At 38.0% G+C, this 16,478-nt stretch overlaps 1 protein-coding gene across 3 annotated transcripts in view; it reads right to left on the bottom strand.

Annotated features, from left to right (window-relative positions):
* Positions 1-16,478, bottom strand: part of TENM1 (teneurin transmembrane protein 1) — a 734,894-nt gene that overhangs the window by 85,772 nt on the left and 632,644 nt on the right. For all 3 annotated transcript variants that reach the window (XM_054695568.1, XM_054695569.1, XM_054695570.1), the window contains one exon: positions 11,989-12,221. In XM_054695568.1, the coding sequence (XP_054551543.1) occupies positions 11,989-12,221 (233 nt within the window). The remainder of the gene's footprint in view (positions 1-11,988; positions 12,222-16,478) is intronic.

Genomic DNA, 16,478 nt, shown 5'->3' with positions numbered 1-16,478 from the left:
ATATTGTTAACTCTGGCCATATTAAGTTAGAAAAGTTCTATGTGCTTAAAAGAAATAACAAACCTGGAAAATATTTGCAACACATATCAGACAAAGGCATCCTTTCTTAATTTACAAGACAGAAAGATCAACAGCTCAGACAAGAAACTGGCAGAGGCTATGAAAGTGACTTTACTGAAAAAGAAATACAAATGGTCACAACACACATGAAATGACACAACTTCATTTATAATTAAAGAAACTCAAATTAAAACTACAAGCTATAAGATACTATTTTCCACTGATAGATAAGCACACAAAGTTTGATGATACTCAGAGCTGATGAAGGTACAGCAAAACAGACACTCTTCTATGCTATCGATGAGTGTAAGTGTTCAATTTTTGGGAAGGACAATTAGTAATGTTTACTACTGATAAAATTTAACCCTATGTATATATTCACAAAAGCACCCTTAAATGCATGAACAAGGTTGTTCAATGCAGCACTGTAGTGATAGATTAAAAGGAAAAAAATGCCCAGGAAGAAGCAAATATCTAAATAAGTTATTCCATGTCCATATGTTGTAATATTATACGTCTCTTAAAAACTAAGTGGAAAGATCTTCAAGATATCTCATTAAATGAAATAAGCAGAGTGAAGGCTAATCTTCACTCTGTAATGGAAAAGATACATAAAAGTCCCAGAGGAATCACAAAAATAGTGTTAACACTGGTTATAGTTATTTATTTATTTACCACCATTAACCGGGTGGAGAATATAGTCTTGCTTTTTTTTTCCTATTTATTTCTCTCGCTATATTTCATATCATTGTTCATTTCTGTAAAGTTTGTTTTCTCCTCCATAAAGTCCCCATCACCAAGTCACCCATGAACCATCACCATAACACTGGTTACCTTTAAAGAGAGGAACTGTGGTGTGTGTTTTTGGGGTGAACTTTTCTATGTAGTTCAAACTGTCAAATCACAGACATCTTACTTTCATAGTTGTATGTATCAGTATGAGTGGGGTTTCTCTAAATGGTGAGATTATAGACCACTTTAATGTGGATTCTTCCTACTTCTCTTAAAAAATAATAAAAATAAATGCAATTAGAATATATTTTACTACTGGCCTGCCAGGATTCTATTTTTCTTCTGGGACTTAAGTTTCTTCCTTCGGGTCTCTACTAATATGCTCAGATAAGAACAACCCATCGATCATCAGTACAATGACACCCTGTCTGTGGAGCTGTCATTACGAAAGCAGACACTGGAGACCTCAGACATTGGCCAATGGACAGAGAACGAGTGTATTTTAAAAAACTAAGTTTTGTCTTTTGTTGAAGTACAAAAGTAGTAAAATCTCAGAAAATGAAAAGAAAATAAAATCACTCAAAATGCCTTATGCAGCAATGATCACTGCTCATACTTACACCACCTCTCACACTGTCTTCACACAGGCCCCTGGGCCCTTGCACACGTGGCAGCAAACAGCACATGACAGTTTTGAAACCCGAACTTTCCACTGACTATTGTTTTATGAGTATTTTCCTTGTATCTTCAGTGGTGTACCACGGTTTGGGGGTGATGGAAGTAGTTTGTCCTGGATGCAGACTGTGGGGGGGGTGCATTTTCAGTAGGAATGTTATTGGTGCTCTGGTGGTGGGTGTGGTGTGGCAATACATCTGAGGAGGGATGCACCTTCACCCATAAATCATAATCAGTGTTGTAAATCAATGCTACCTCAATAAAAATGATATAATTAAAAAAATAAAAAAGGATGAAAGAAATATTAACAATAATAAAACCAAGGAATAGCAGATCTGCTGTTAACTATCTCCATTCACCAAAATTCTAAACAATGTCAGTGATAAAATATTCCTTCCACTGTCCACCCCCCTTGAGTATACTACTCTATGTCCATGTGATGTTGTTGAGGGGAGAGGGATGAGGAGACAGTGGATTCCTATGTAGGGAAGATAGGCTGAGGACTGGAGCAAAGGACTCAGAGTCAGCTGGTGTAGTGCCACCTATAATCTCTGGGTTAAAGTGGGAAAAATACAAGCCTTGATCACTTATACAATAAAAATGGACTTCCTGGCTCTATTTCCAATTGGGCTTTAGCCCATCATATTAAAATCATGGATTTCTAAAGACATCTGGGTTTACAGCATTTTGTCTGAGTTTTACACTCTACACCTGCTAATTCATCCAGTATTGCTAGAAGAGCAATGAAACTAAAAACATCTTCTGATGACTTCTCTGTTGTGCAGTGAGTATTCTGGACTTTCTTGGAAGTCAATGCACTGTACATTTTAGATTCCTTCAAGAATCAAAGCTGGGTAGATTCACCACAAAATAACTTCCTTATTTCTTTGATTTTTTAGTCAGCTCCATGCATTTGGCAAACTTGAAATGATTGGACCTTCTTGTATTGATGTGGAGTAATATGGGGCCAGGATCAAAGGTTTAGTTCTAATAAAGTTTCATGCTTAAGAACCTTAAAAACAAACATTTTACATTGAAAGGAATTTCCTAATTAACTTCTAAAGAATTTGTACATTAAAACATCTTACCCTGCTGGAGAAGACTGATAAAGCAAACGTACTACCTTCTGCTAAAGAGAAACTGTATTTGGAAGGAACTTGCTATTCTCATAAAACTTTTAATAGGAAGAAGTGAATCAAATTCCTTAATTACCATTTTATGGTTGGTAAAAGGGCAAATTACATGCCATCCATTTCTAAACTTCTAAATGTCTCTGGTGCTTTTAATTAAAGCTGCCATCTAGAAACTACTAAAGCAATTTTACGCAATTAGTTATTTATAGGTTACCATAATACACCACTCAAAATATGATTTAAGTGATTTGCAGTCTGTTAGTGTGTGATCTCTGTCACTTTTTCTTTTGGTGGGGAGGAGGTTTGTCTTTTTATCAACTGAGGTGATTCTTAAGTTAACAGAGAGCTGTGATAAGGAAGCAAAGTTGGTTTGGCTAGTGATCTTTAATAAAAAGAGGGCGAATCATAATTCTGCACTGTCTGTCTCAATATGCAGGGCCCAAGTTTCATTCTAGACAGTAGTGTAGACGAAAAGTAGATCATTGTTATTCCTCCATCTCTCCGCACTTTGCTTCCATTTTGCCAGATACCTGGCTTTATACTCCCCATACTACTCAGACTAGCTCCTATCCTGCTCCCCCCGACCCCAGGTGATCCCATCTATCCAAACACCTCCATCCTGTCCTTCATGCCCTCAAATTTCCCATAAGGTATTTTAATGAGGAATTAATTTGTTGCTCTCTCAGGCAATATCCTATATTAATCACAGAAGTTCATGTGAAGTCACCATAGCACTCCCACCACGGAAGCACCCATAGTCCTCCACCAAAGTCCATCATGTCTCCCTCCACCACCAAGCCTCCTGTTTTCACTCCTCTCCCTCCCCTCACCCATGGATGCCTCAGATTTATGGTCAGCTTTCAAGGTTTGTTTGTTTTTTTTTTTTTTTTTTTTTTTTTTAGAGAATTAGAAGAAAATTTTAGAAGAAAATTTTAGAAGAAAATTCCTACGGAATGAACTTAGTGGTGAAACGGTAGGTTGCTAAGGGAATTAGTTTGGTTAGGGAGGCCTTGGGAGGGGGTCCCCAAAGGAATTAACACTAAAATGAGTGCATCTCAAGGTTGTCAAGGATCAAATCATATACAATACCTGAATCCGGGAAACACAAATCAAAACCACAATGAGATACCACTTGATACCTGTGAGAACAGCCCACATCAAAAAGACCAAAATCAACAGGTGCAGGCAAGGGGGTGGAGAAAAAGGAACCCTTTTACACTGTTGGTGGGAATGTAGACTGGTTTTGCCCCTATGGATAGCAGTGTGGGGGTTTCTCAAAAGACTAGCAATGGATCTACTGCAATCCCACTCCTAGATATCTACCCCCAAAATACAAAATCACTAAATCAAAAGGAAACCTGTACTTCTATGTTTCTAGCCACACTATTTACAATAGCCAAGACATGGAAACTACCTGAGTGCCCCAAAACAGATGAGCAGATCAAGAAGATGTGGTATATATACACAATGGAATACTACTCAGTAATCAAAAAGATAAGCTCATGATATTTGCAGCAACATTTATGGAGCATATGCTAAGAGAAATAAGTCTGAAGGAGAAAGACAAATACCAGATGGTGTCACTTACATGTGGAATAAAGAGAAACCAAAGGGTCATTCAAAGTCAAACCTTAAAAACAAACCTTGAGGGGCCTCCCCAGTGGCGCAGCGGTTGAGCGCTGGGTTGCGAAGCTGCGCGGCCTCTGCAGCGCCGGTTCGATCCCCGGCTGCTCCCCAGCCACCGGAGGAGGGTCCCACATGGCGCGCAGACCTCTCCTGCCGCCTGCTGCTCCCCTCAGCAGTGTCCTTCGGTCCTTCTGCCTGCTCTGCTCCCCGCTCTGGCTCTGGTGAATTCTCTCACCCTCCCGCGCTTCTGACTGTACCCAGTGCATGTATAAACAAACAAAACAAAATAAATAAAACATGCCTCTAAAAAAAAAAAAAAAAAACAAACAAACCTTGAAAGCTGACCATAAATCTGAGGCATCCATGGGTGAGGGGAGGGAGAGGAGTGAAAACAGGAGGCTTGGTGGTGGAGGGAGACATGATGGACTTTGGTGGAGGACTATGGGTGCTTCCGTGGTGGGAGTGCTATGGTGACTTCACATGAGGGGGGAGATCCTTTACTGTCAAAGCACTGGCAAGGATGTAAAACAATGGTACTTCAGTAACAATAAATTAAAAAAAGGTTGGAGACAACTGAAATGTCTAACAATAGGGCAATAAAAAAATACCTGAACCTACTGTACCTTGACTCTTGTTTCCTTGGTGGTACCATTCCTATATAGAAATTTTCAATTCTCAGATTGACTTACAAGGGCATGAAACTTGCCTCCAGTCAAAGTAAGTTATACCGTATTCAGGTCACTATTACAAGCAGCATTATTATTAGCAAACAAAACAGCAAGCCTGATCAAAATGTCTTTGATCAGGTATTTAATGGGACTACACCACATGGTCAGCATGCATTACACTCTGTTGTGTAGGCACTGTTACTAGTGTCCGCCATGTGAGAATTTATATATCATTGTATTTGATCCCTGAAATATTACCTCTGTATTTGTTAGAATTGCATACAGACATGAAAACTAAAAAAATGTGGAGGTAAAAGATATTTAACAATGCATTTGGGGTTTATATAAAACTTGAATAATCTTAGTAGACATTTCCCTGTATTAAGCATGGATATTACCTGGGACAATTAGTCAAGGCTAGATAGATCTAAGTGGCTTCCCTTTTGTCTGACTTCTCCCAGCTTATGGTTAGGCAGAAAGGTTCTTAAGCTCCAGTTGCTGACATAATATAAGGTCAAAGTCTATTGACCATCATAAGCAGGTATATTAGACCAAACATGAATAACAAGTTAAGCTCTCATTCTGGTTGCATAACAGGCATTAAGTCCCCTGAAAGACCAATAATATAGTTTAGGAAAGAAATCTCCCAAAGTGGAAATAGTATAGCATCACTGTGCTGTGAAGAACAAATATTTTCTCTGAATTTTAAGGTGCCATCAAAAATATTTTTCTCAAGATGCCTCTGATTCTAAGACAAGGATGTGGGTGGAAAGTTATCATGAGAAATGCTTTGAAACTGAACTGAGAATTTGATCATGGGTGGTAGAATGTGGATCTCACCCAGAAAGACTACTTCACTAGGTGACTCTTCCCAGTCTTTCCCTTGTATCTCTAGGCCTAACCTTACTTCCCCATTGTTAGCAAAATAGATCCACTTCTCTCAGAAGCGGGCTAGCAGAATGGAATACCACAAACTTTCTAGTTCCTTCTATCTACAAACTTATCCTCATCCCTACATCTATACACTGTCTTAGCATAGTTTCTTCAGTCTTTCCTTCCCATTTAAAACCTACCCCCCCACCTCTCCCAGAAATCGTTTATTAAATCTTTTGTGTCATTCCATTTACTTATAACCATTGTCATGTTTTTCCATAGAAAAAGCCTCCCCTGAGCACCTTGTCCTCTATTTGTCACTCTATCTCTCACATTCAAACTTCTCAGAGGAGTGATGTTCACTAGTGGTATTTACTTTCTCATATCTCATTAGTTCATCCAATGACCAATGTGGAAATTTGGCTTCCACATCTATCACCATTCAAACCACCAGAGACAAGGTCACTGATAATTTCCTCTTTGCCTGATCCAATAGCTAAAAAGTTGTGACATTTGATACTGTTTTCCACAACTTCTTGAGACAAATTATTGCCCTGGCTTCCTGGATACAAGCTCTCCTTGTTCACTTCCCCCCACCCTTTTTTTTTCAGGTTTCTTCTCTGTCTCTTTCATTAAATCCCCTTCCAGTGCCTCCTTTATAAATATTAGTACTCCTTATGATTTATTTACCTCAGCCTCACTCCAGTGCATTTACTATCCTATCACCAAAATAATCTATCAAAGATGCATGCATTGGATAATCACGTCACCCTCCTGCTTTTAAATCCTTTGCCTGTAAGATAAAATCCAAATTTCCTGTTTGTGACTTTCTTACTAACCTCAAATAATTTTACTTCATCAATACTGATTTCTTTGTAGTTTCTTAAATATACCATTTGTTTTATTCATTCTGTGGCTTGCCTGTAATTCTGTTGAAGGCTGGCCTTAGTGTTAGTCCTATGTTACCATAACGGATCACATACTAAAGGCATCTGGGGAAAACTTTACTCCTTTCATTGTATAGAAGAACCAAAAGTACATTCTCATAACTGTGAACTATACCCTTTCTCTCATAGACAACAATGACATTCACAAGATGTCACTGATTAGAGTTTCAGTATCTCTCCATTAACCCCAAATGTAGCCTCTGTGAAGAGCATATAGATGCCAAGGGAATCAGTAGAGCTTCAGGATGCATCTGAGATAGATCTTGGGGAGGGACAAAAACAAATGGTTTTTTGTCTAGACTTTATCATATTCAGCTTTCTTAATTGACAATAAAGTTAAAGTGACTCCTACATGATTAGTGTCATGAATACCCTAAAAATACTTTTGGAAGCTGTCAAGATTTAAGGATCATTTTCCTCCTAGGGAATGGCTCTGCAGCTGTTTGCATTCATCTGCTTATTACCTAAGTCCTGCTGAGTTCTAAGGTCAGTTTGTTTAAAGATGCACATGAAAGTAGAGATCTAATCCTTGCTGAGGTCTAAGAGAACCAAATTAAGTCATTGATTAATTTCATCGTGTCCAGTCACTCCTTCACCCTCTGTATCTACTTAAAAAAAATAAATGTATTCAGCGTGTCACAAATTTTATTTTATATCCCCACCTAGTACCAGTTCACATTCTGCTTAAGTACTTGGTCATCTATTACATGACTCATTAGTTTGAGTTCTCTGTAGAATTAAAGAAAGTTGCAGTAAAAATAATAAATGGAACCTAAGTTTCAACTACATCATCCATGCATGTTTTAAAAGCGTCTTTCAAAGTCAATTCATACTCATATACAATGCTAGGGATTAGCACCCCAGCAACCCCTTTGCTCAACTTTTTTCCTTCTTCCATTACACTGAAGCATTGATAACAAAAATGGCAAATGTTTCTTTTGATTGGGATGCAAATCAAAGAGTGCAAAACTAAATCAGATAAAGACATTTCCCCAGGAGATATACCCAGGGGCTGTCTTTTGTGAACTTCCATTCAGGCACACACGTATTTTATTTTCTGTAAACAAACCTTGTAGTTAGCAGGTATAGGTCAGCAATTGAATAAGTTTAGGATTCCTGTCTCCATTCCTTAATAAAAAATTGGGGAAGTTCCCAATTGCAGAATCTTCCAACAAAATGTGACAAGGTTTCCTGGAGATTTATATGAATATGTACATTCAGAGACTATGCAAATGTTAAGTAGTGTACTATGGGTACACTACTAAGTCAGAAAAATCAGATAAAACGAGTTTTAACAGAAAAGGGAAACTAGAATAAAGTCATTTATCTTGCCAACAAATATATTTCATTCTTATTGAAAACATATCATTAGATTGAAAAGAATTTTCCAATATATTCTACCCTCCGGAGAAGCCAACAGAGATCATGGATTTCAGTTAAAAAGTAGATAGTGTGGAAGAGTGGAGGCATCACAGATCTCTCTTTTTCACCATTGGGCTTTGGAGTCAGGTAGAATCCCAGTGTTTTCTGTAAGCTGCATGGCCCTGGATAAATTTTGAACTATGTGAGTCTGTTTCTTCATCTGTTCAATGGGCATAATATTATTTATCTTGTGCATTACTGTGAAGGTTAGAGATACTGTGTATAACATGTAGCACAGTGCCTGGTGCACAGCAGGCACTCAGTAAGTTCTAGTTGTGGCTATTTTCAGACAGAGTTGGGAGGGAGATCATCCTGAGTCCTTCAGTTTACAACAGGAATCTTAGGACCCAGTGTTTGAATGACCAGCACAATGTAACAAAGCTAGTTGGTGGTATCATTGAGTCTATTTTATTGTTCAGAGAAATGAAGTCACAGTGAGGTATAGTGACCTACACAGGGTCATTCAGAGAAACACTTGTGTTACAAGGACTGAACAAGAAAGTCTAGATTCTTTAACATGATTTTCATCACAATTTGCTGCCGTTTTTTTAAAAAAAAAATCCCATGGCTTCTGACCTTTTACCTTTTGCTGACTGGTTTTTAATCCCTTTTGATAATTTATTCTGACTTAAGGACAAATGATCTCAAAAGCAAATTTTATTTCATCCTATTTTTAGAGTAGATTCAGAAAATAAATTAGCTGTCTTGCAGATTAACATTTATTTGACTTACCTTGCATAATTAAGGACATGTTGGAGAGCCTGCCTATAATTGCAATATGTTGCTTGTTAAAGTCTTAGAGCAAGCTCTCTTTCCTAACCTAGAAATGGTACTCCCTAGATGTACATTTCCATTTTCTACTGATCTACAGCTTTTCTTTATTAGCTTCTAGGTGGAGAGAAAAATCAAATCTCTCCTTAAAGAAATCCATTAAACAGTTGTGGTCTTGTAAGGCAGGAGGAAGAAGGAGCTGATGTGCATGACAGTTGTAAAGCAAAAAACAAACAAATTGGGCTTTTTTGAGAGATAAAGAACCTGCAGGAGAACCTCAAAGACATAATTAGCAATTAGCAATACTCTCCTCTCAATTTGCACACTATGCTTTAATGACTTCTTGGATGTTTCTTCCTTTTTCAGGAAGTCTATGAAATTGCCCTGCAGCACTCCATATAATGAGAGTCTCACTTCTGATCCACTGCTATGGGTGAGTGCTATCTATATTCAGCATGGAGATAGGTGCTCTAGGTTGGAACTGAAGTGTTCTGACCAGTATTCTTAGATCAACTTATGTCTGGACACAGGTTCTGTCATCTGAGTGAGTTTAAGGTTCCCTAAGAGGGTCTTCAAACACTATTAACATGGCTGAAGGAGGTGTTGGGGGTTCTTAGTGTGGACACGCTTCCTTCTCCTTTAGACATCCTCTTTCACTCATTGGATCTGAGTAGATGTTGCCAACATTAGTTTTAGTATCTTAAGTGAAAGCTGTCTTGGATGGATTAGATATTCAGTTGTCAGAAGCCTGGACCAGATGATTGTAGGGCCCTGGACCACTTTGGGATGAATGAAGTGTACTGAATTATTGTAAAGGCCACTCTTAAAGAAAAAGATGAGTAAATCAAGTCAAAGGAAAATGCGTTACTAGCTATGACGAGAAGAAAAACTTACTTTAATATTAACTTTTATACATACATAAATTTTGGCAATATCACTACTTATACTTCAAGAGTTCATGTGAATCCTGTTCATCAGGACTCTATTATTGCTGCTTTCCAAGCACAGCTCCCCCCTCCCAAAGCTGCAGTGAACCAATTAGTTACATTATTTGGAAAAGCTGAGATATTCATCGTCTATGAGGTAGGTTGAACGCCAAAGGTGAGATGAGTGGTTTTCATGCTAGCAGCAATTCAGGAGTATGTCAATTTTAGGCACAATACAAGCTTGATTCATTCCTATTTCTCATGCACAAATCCTAATAATACCTGCAAGAGTTAAAGTAATGTAAAAGGTGGGACCCAGTCTGATGTATTTCCTTGAAATGAGCTGTTATAGGTTGCACCTGCATTATATATTCACTCATAAAATATTTATTGTGCACCTACTATGTGTAAGGAATGAGAGCTAGCATAAGAGAAAAAAGAAACATTTCAAAACATTTCACCATGATACTTGAATGGGTGGGGGGGTAGTTCCTTTAGGCAAAAAAGGTCATCCCCGTTAAAATTCTTTTTAGAATACCTGGCAAAGGTAAGAGTTACCTAAGTGATCAATTACACAATAAGTATGTGTAATGGATTCTGAGCTATACTAGATGTTGCTGGCACAGAGTGAGGAAGATTCAAAAGATGTATTACAGGTAGTTTCTCTTGCCAAGCAGCTTACCTTGGTAATAAATGAAAGACTTGCAAAGTAATAGGAGGCAAAATATAATCAAGTGCTTATAGGGTAGTGTAGACACTTAACAAAATTCAGAATTAATAGGCTGGGATTAGCCAGGGGGGCTCTATGAAAGACTATGGCCTTGAATATGCCTTGAAGAAAGGGATGGCTTTAAACTCTGATTGTAGTTGGAATTTAATCTCCATATGGCAAATGTCAAATGGCTAAAGAGTAACCTGTTAATATTTGAAATAATAAGTGACCATCTAACAAATTAAACACATTGACCTCACCATATTTTTTGGCATAGAAAGATGTTCCTAATACATTAAGTGTGAAAAGCAGATAGAATGCTATTCTATATTATGATTCCATTTTTAGAGAATAAAATACATGATATACATAGAAAAATGTCTAGAAGCATATACATTAAAATATTAACAGTAGTTTTCTATATGTGGTAGGATTATGGGTGCCTAAAAATATTTCTTTGTGTTCTCCTTTTTCTGCAAATAGTTTGTACTATTTGGGTAATACTTAAAAAACTACATTGCTTCTTAAAAGCTACTGAAACAACTATTTCATAAAACCTAGTAAAGTAAAAGCATGCACACACACGCATACACAAAACGTCTTGGAGAAGAAACAGGAAATGACTAAATAATTAAGGAGATAAAGTGAATGATACATAATGATAGACTTAAAAGTTGATAATCTTTCAGCTTATTGGTCTAAGATGAGTATATGATCCAAATCTATAATATCATGAAGCTGACTGAGAGAAAGAGATAGAATTCACTAAACTCCAGACAACATAATTGAAGGTTAGCCCTTGAAGATGAAGAAGTACACTTAGGACAAATAAAAGTAAAGTTGAGCCCCACAGAAAGAAAAAAAAAAAGGATTTTGTTATCCTATGGGTCATATGGATTGAAAATATAAATAGCTTCAAGAATGATTTACATACATTCATGGAAGGACGGTTCATTAAAGGTTGATTGTTAAGCAAAAGCCAGGCATGTCTAGAGTCCGAGACATTTGACAAGGGTAGAAAGTGGGCACAGACATGCTTCCAATCACTGCAAGCCAAAGAGCCTGTGGCCTTGAGATTCTGGGCTGGGCCAGCAGTTAACCCCTTAGTTGTTGGACTGTAAGGAGTTTCTGGGACAGACGGGGTGTCAGGAAGGCACTTAGAGGTATCTGGGCAATTATTACTTATCAACCAGAAAAGAAGCCTTTTGATATTATTTTTACAGTTGTAACTATAACTGATATAATTTTAACAGTTGTAACCATAAATGTTAACAGTAATGCATACTGACTAAAAGTTAGTTCTGGATGTGCCTGTGTTCTGGGATCTGCAGAGACAATGTCAGAGACAGAATATTGAGATGGACTGACTACAGTGTGGCAATAGCCTCAGGATTTTGTGAAGTCAAAAAAATCTTTAGGTGGCTACAGGATTTTTTTCTTTACCTCGAGGGCTGTTCAGCGAAGCTTCTGATGCTCTCCCGCCATCTCCACAGTGACTCTGGTCAAAAGGAAGGCACTGGTCACCTGTTCCTGCTACCACTTCAAAATTCTTGGACAGATCTTTTGTTTCCACAAGAGATTTCAACTTGTAGACTTTCCGGGTATTGGTGTCTGACAGATACAGTGATTCAGACACAGGGTCCATAGCCAGATAGTATTTGTGAGCAGGACTTGTGCTAAGGAAGAGAAAAGTAAAGTTATTCAAAGCCACTTATTTGGTATGCGCCCCCTGGGGTCTGCCTTTTATCACAGATGGAAAAATACCTTAAGACATGAAAGAATGTATGTATCTTCCTTTTTGTGTAGCAAGGAAATGAATACTAGTTTGTTTTTCTAGTAACGGGTTTGGGTATAAAAAAAAGATTGAATGTGTACTGCTAATCTGTGATGATGCTGACATTTCAACACCATCCATTTGGGGGTAAAAAGAGAGAAAATCCCACATTATTTTTCTCATGCATACCTTCATACCTGGTTCTTCGGTTACCTCTAGATAACTGCCTGGATGTCCAGTCACCTCCAACACGACAAGCCCCAAACGGCATTTATTCTCTTTTCCTGCCTCCCCCCAAGCCCCTATAAACCAACTTCTCTTCTGGACTTCCTGCCTCACTTGGGGACACAAACTTCCTCCCAGGCTCCTGCCATAAACTGAGAGACACATGCTCAGATGGAGCAGTGCTGCTCAGGGGGGCTGTGCTGGACATGTACTGCCCAACTTTGCCCCACCCCCCACCAAGCTTCTCTTCATAGCTGACCCCACACTTCCCAAGTCCATTTTTCTCCCTTTCAGGACATAATAGAACTGATTATATTTGACCTTTTTTGGTTTAAATCACAATCAGCTCTTTCTCCTAAAGGTGACACTAAAATTACCTTGATTGGATTTTGATATTCCTGAAACTCTTCAATTGTATATTCTCATGGGCTCTCTCGTGTTTTTTTATCTGCATACATGGCTGAGTTCATTCATTGATTTAGCTTCTTTCTAATTTCAATTGTTTGATGGCTGCAGTAACTTTGTTTGGGGGATCTTCTGCTGAACCTGAGGTTTGTGTACTTTTGACATCATTCAAGTCCTGAACCTGGAAGTCTAACCCCTACTCCCACCTTTTCTCTCTACCCACAATTGAGCTGTAAACTAGATTTCAGAACCAAGCTCCTCTAGCCCTCCCGACATGACATTAATTCTAGCTTTCATCATCCCTGCCTTGGATTATTTTCTGTGATTTTTGCACACTGCTGCCAGGGTTATCCTAATCATATAGATTCCGTCTTTAAATGTTTTTTTTTTAACATTCCTTGGTAAGGTACACAAGCCTTTCTACACTTAATAAATTCTTTTTTTTAAGATTTATTTATTTATTTATTTATACAAGCACTGGGTACAGTCAGAAGCGCGGGAGGGTGAGAGAATTCACCAGAGCCAGAGCGGGGAGCAGAACAGGGAGCATAAGCATCATCACTACTCTGCTTATGTCACATAAATCTTTTATTTGTATCCCCCAATAAACCATGGGATCCTGGAGGAGAGCAACCAAGTCCTGTTTCTCTCTAAAGTGCTCACTCTCCAGCAGCACTCTGCACCACACCCACTTGTCTAAGCTAGAAACCAGAAGGGATTCTTTGACTATTTCCATCATTGTCCACATCCAGTAAAAAATATCATTAAAAAAAAAATCCTACCTTCCATTGTCTTCTCCAACCTGCCCACTTTTCTTTACCTCTACTGTCTTTAGACTGATTCCCCATCATCTCTCACCTGAATTCTTCATTGGTATCATTTCTGTATCATATTTGTTCACTACCTCATTCCAAAGTACTTAATAAGTATAATGTGCCCAAGAACTGTGTGATGCTCAGGAGACTGACTGACGCACAAGATATAGCTCTTGTCTTCTTGGGGTGTGGGAATCAGATCAGTATAGAGGGAGAAAATTGAGCAGAGAGGAGCATTATCTATCACCCTGTATTAGAATTTATTCTTTTAATTATTAAAGTCCATACTAATTCAGCCCTTTTATCCATTCCTGGCTTCTACCTATGATAGCAAATTAGATTTAGTTCTCATGTCTTCTGAGGCACCTTCTTGTTGTGATAGTTTCTCAGACTTTTCTGGCTGTTGATGAACAGTTTTAAAGAGTGTTGGCCAAGGACTGGTCTACTGGAATGTGTCTCACTTTCTCCTCAGAGCCAGACAGTGGTTATAGGTTTTGTGGAAGGAGACCACAAGGGTGACGTGCCATTCTCATCAAATCTAATCTAGGGTACATAAAATCAACATGGCTTAGTTGATGTGGTCCTTGATCACCTGGCAGAGGTAGTGATCAACAGATTGCTCTATTATAGTTAACAGTTCTGGAATTTTTTTTCTTTTTTTACAATTTAAAAAGGTTAGGTTTATTAGAAGAAAAGGTAGAAGAAGACACAAGCAGGCAGAAAGGGAATATTTTTAGGCAACTCATAAGAAATAGGGAGTTATACTCTACTTCTTTGAGTGTAAATACACAAATTATTTGGAATTCTTCTATATGAGAGCTTTATCTCCATTTATTTATGAATTCAACCCTTTAGTTATATCAGTATGGGTTCATGGATATTTATTTTATATTTTGCATTAAAATCCAATGTTATCCTATTTATTTTGTTGCTCAAATTGTTCCAGCTTTAGCCATTGGTAGCTCTTTCTGTTATTACCTTGTGTGCCCATTTACATGCCTCCATTAATATATGTGTGTGTGGTGTGTGTGATTTAGCAATTCCTTACTTTCTGGACCTACAAGATGCTCATTTGTATAATCCCTGCCAGAGTACTAGAATGAGTTATTTTTCCAAGGATGTCTGGTTCCTTTTATTGGAGAATGGTACTAGAAACCAAGATCAAGGTGTTGGACATAAGCACTATTTTTTTTTTAAAGACGCTTTCTCCCCAGCTACACTGTGAGCTCTTTGGAACAACATTTATCTCTTTATCCTAAGTGCCAGTAGAGTATCTGACAGTGTTCATGTTCAGTGAGTGCTAAACTAAAACTAATTTTAGGACATGAAGTGGCCAAACAAAATGGAGGGGAGAGGGTCATCAGAATAATTACGTTACCCTTAAGGACTGGCATGTTCCTGATTGCATCTGTAATTGTATTTGTCCTCTAAGCTTATTTATGTATGTTATGGCAGCAAGGGTGGTAAATACTGATTTGAGACCCAGTTTATAGTTTTAACTGGAAAAAAATCAGATCCAACTGGAATACTTGATTTTTTTCTACTTACCTTCATCAAATAAAGAGAATCCGGTAGATTCCAGGGACATCTTCAACCCTGGAACCACCATGACAGCTGCTGTAAATAAACTGTAAGGGCCCCAACAAACTCCAGAATTGATTTGGCAGTCATATCAGACAAGGCATCTCTGTAGCAAAGACTGCTTAAACAGGGGGTTGAGTATGAGTTTTTACATATTTAGTTGAATTTTTGTCTTCAGAATAAAATTTCTCCACTTGTCTTTAGATTTTTCTAGAATAAAGAAGGGATCACAACCTTTCCCTGTAACAACCTTCAATACTTTAGTAGCCAGTTTATGGAAGTTTCAACTGAGCCAGATTAATCATGTTTTGTTTAGGAAAAGTCCATAGGCTATTTTTCTAAGAGAAATGTTATTCACACAAAAGCACTTTGGAATGCATTACATTCATTTATTATTGAATATCCCCAATGTGCCTGTGAGGGAAGTTAGAATTATCATTCTTCTCGAATCTCAGCTAGGGAGACCCAGACACATAGGGGGCTTGCCCAGGGTCACTAACAAGCCTGTGCCTGGACTAAGATTTGATTAGATCACATGTGACTGTGTGTGCAAAATACCTTCAGAATACTCTTGTTTTGAAGGGGTTAAAAAAAATCAGTGTTCCTACCTCTTTCTGAGTAGCACATCCTATTTTCCTCAGCTAGGCTGTTCTCAAACTTTGTGCACTGGCCTTTAGAGAATGGAATAGCCCAACACACCAAATTCAAATCTGATTAATGTTATTTTCTTGACAGCCAACAGTCAGGCAGGTCTCCTATATTGATATGTAATTTCTTACCATTTCATGCCATTTCCCAAGTGCACTTCAGTTCTTTTGAGATGTTTTTTTCTCCCTACTTTCTGAAAATATGCCATATCTGAGAAAGAAAAACCACGGGTCTACATTCCAATTTGCTTTAATCTCATGTGTCTAAATGTATACTGCAATTTGAGATACATGAAGATTTTTTTATAACTTCCGCGTTAGACTTATTGTCACCTTCAGGCTAGTTTTATATTCGAGCAATGCCCTTCAACTTAGCAAAGATCACTTCATCCGTGCTAGTTAAAATCACATAGATTGTTAAATGGGCAATTAATGCTTATAATTATTACCATGCAACACTTTACCAGTAAGCAATTTGACAACCAA

The sequence above is a fragment of the Talpa occidentalis genome, unplaced genomic scaffold (assembly GCF_014898055.3).
Source record: "Talpa occidentalis isolate TD23 unplaced genomic scaffold, MPIMG_talOcc4v2.1 talOcc4.15, whole genome shotgun sequence".
Classification (NCBI taxonomy): Eukaryota; Metazoa; Chordata; class Mammalia; order Eulipotyphla; family Talpidae; genus Talpa; species Talpa occidentalis.
Note: the sequence above shows the minus strand (reverse complement) of the source record. Positions and strands in the feature narration are given on the sequence as shown.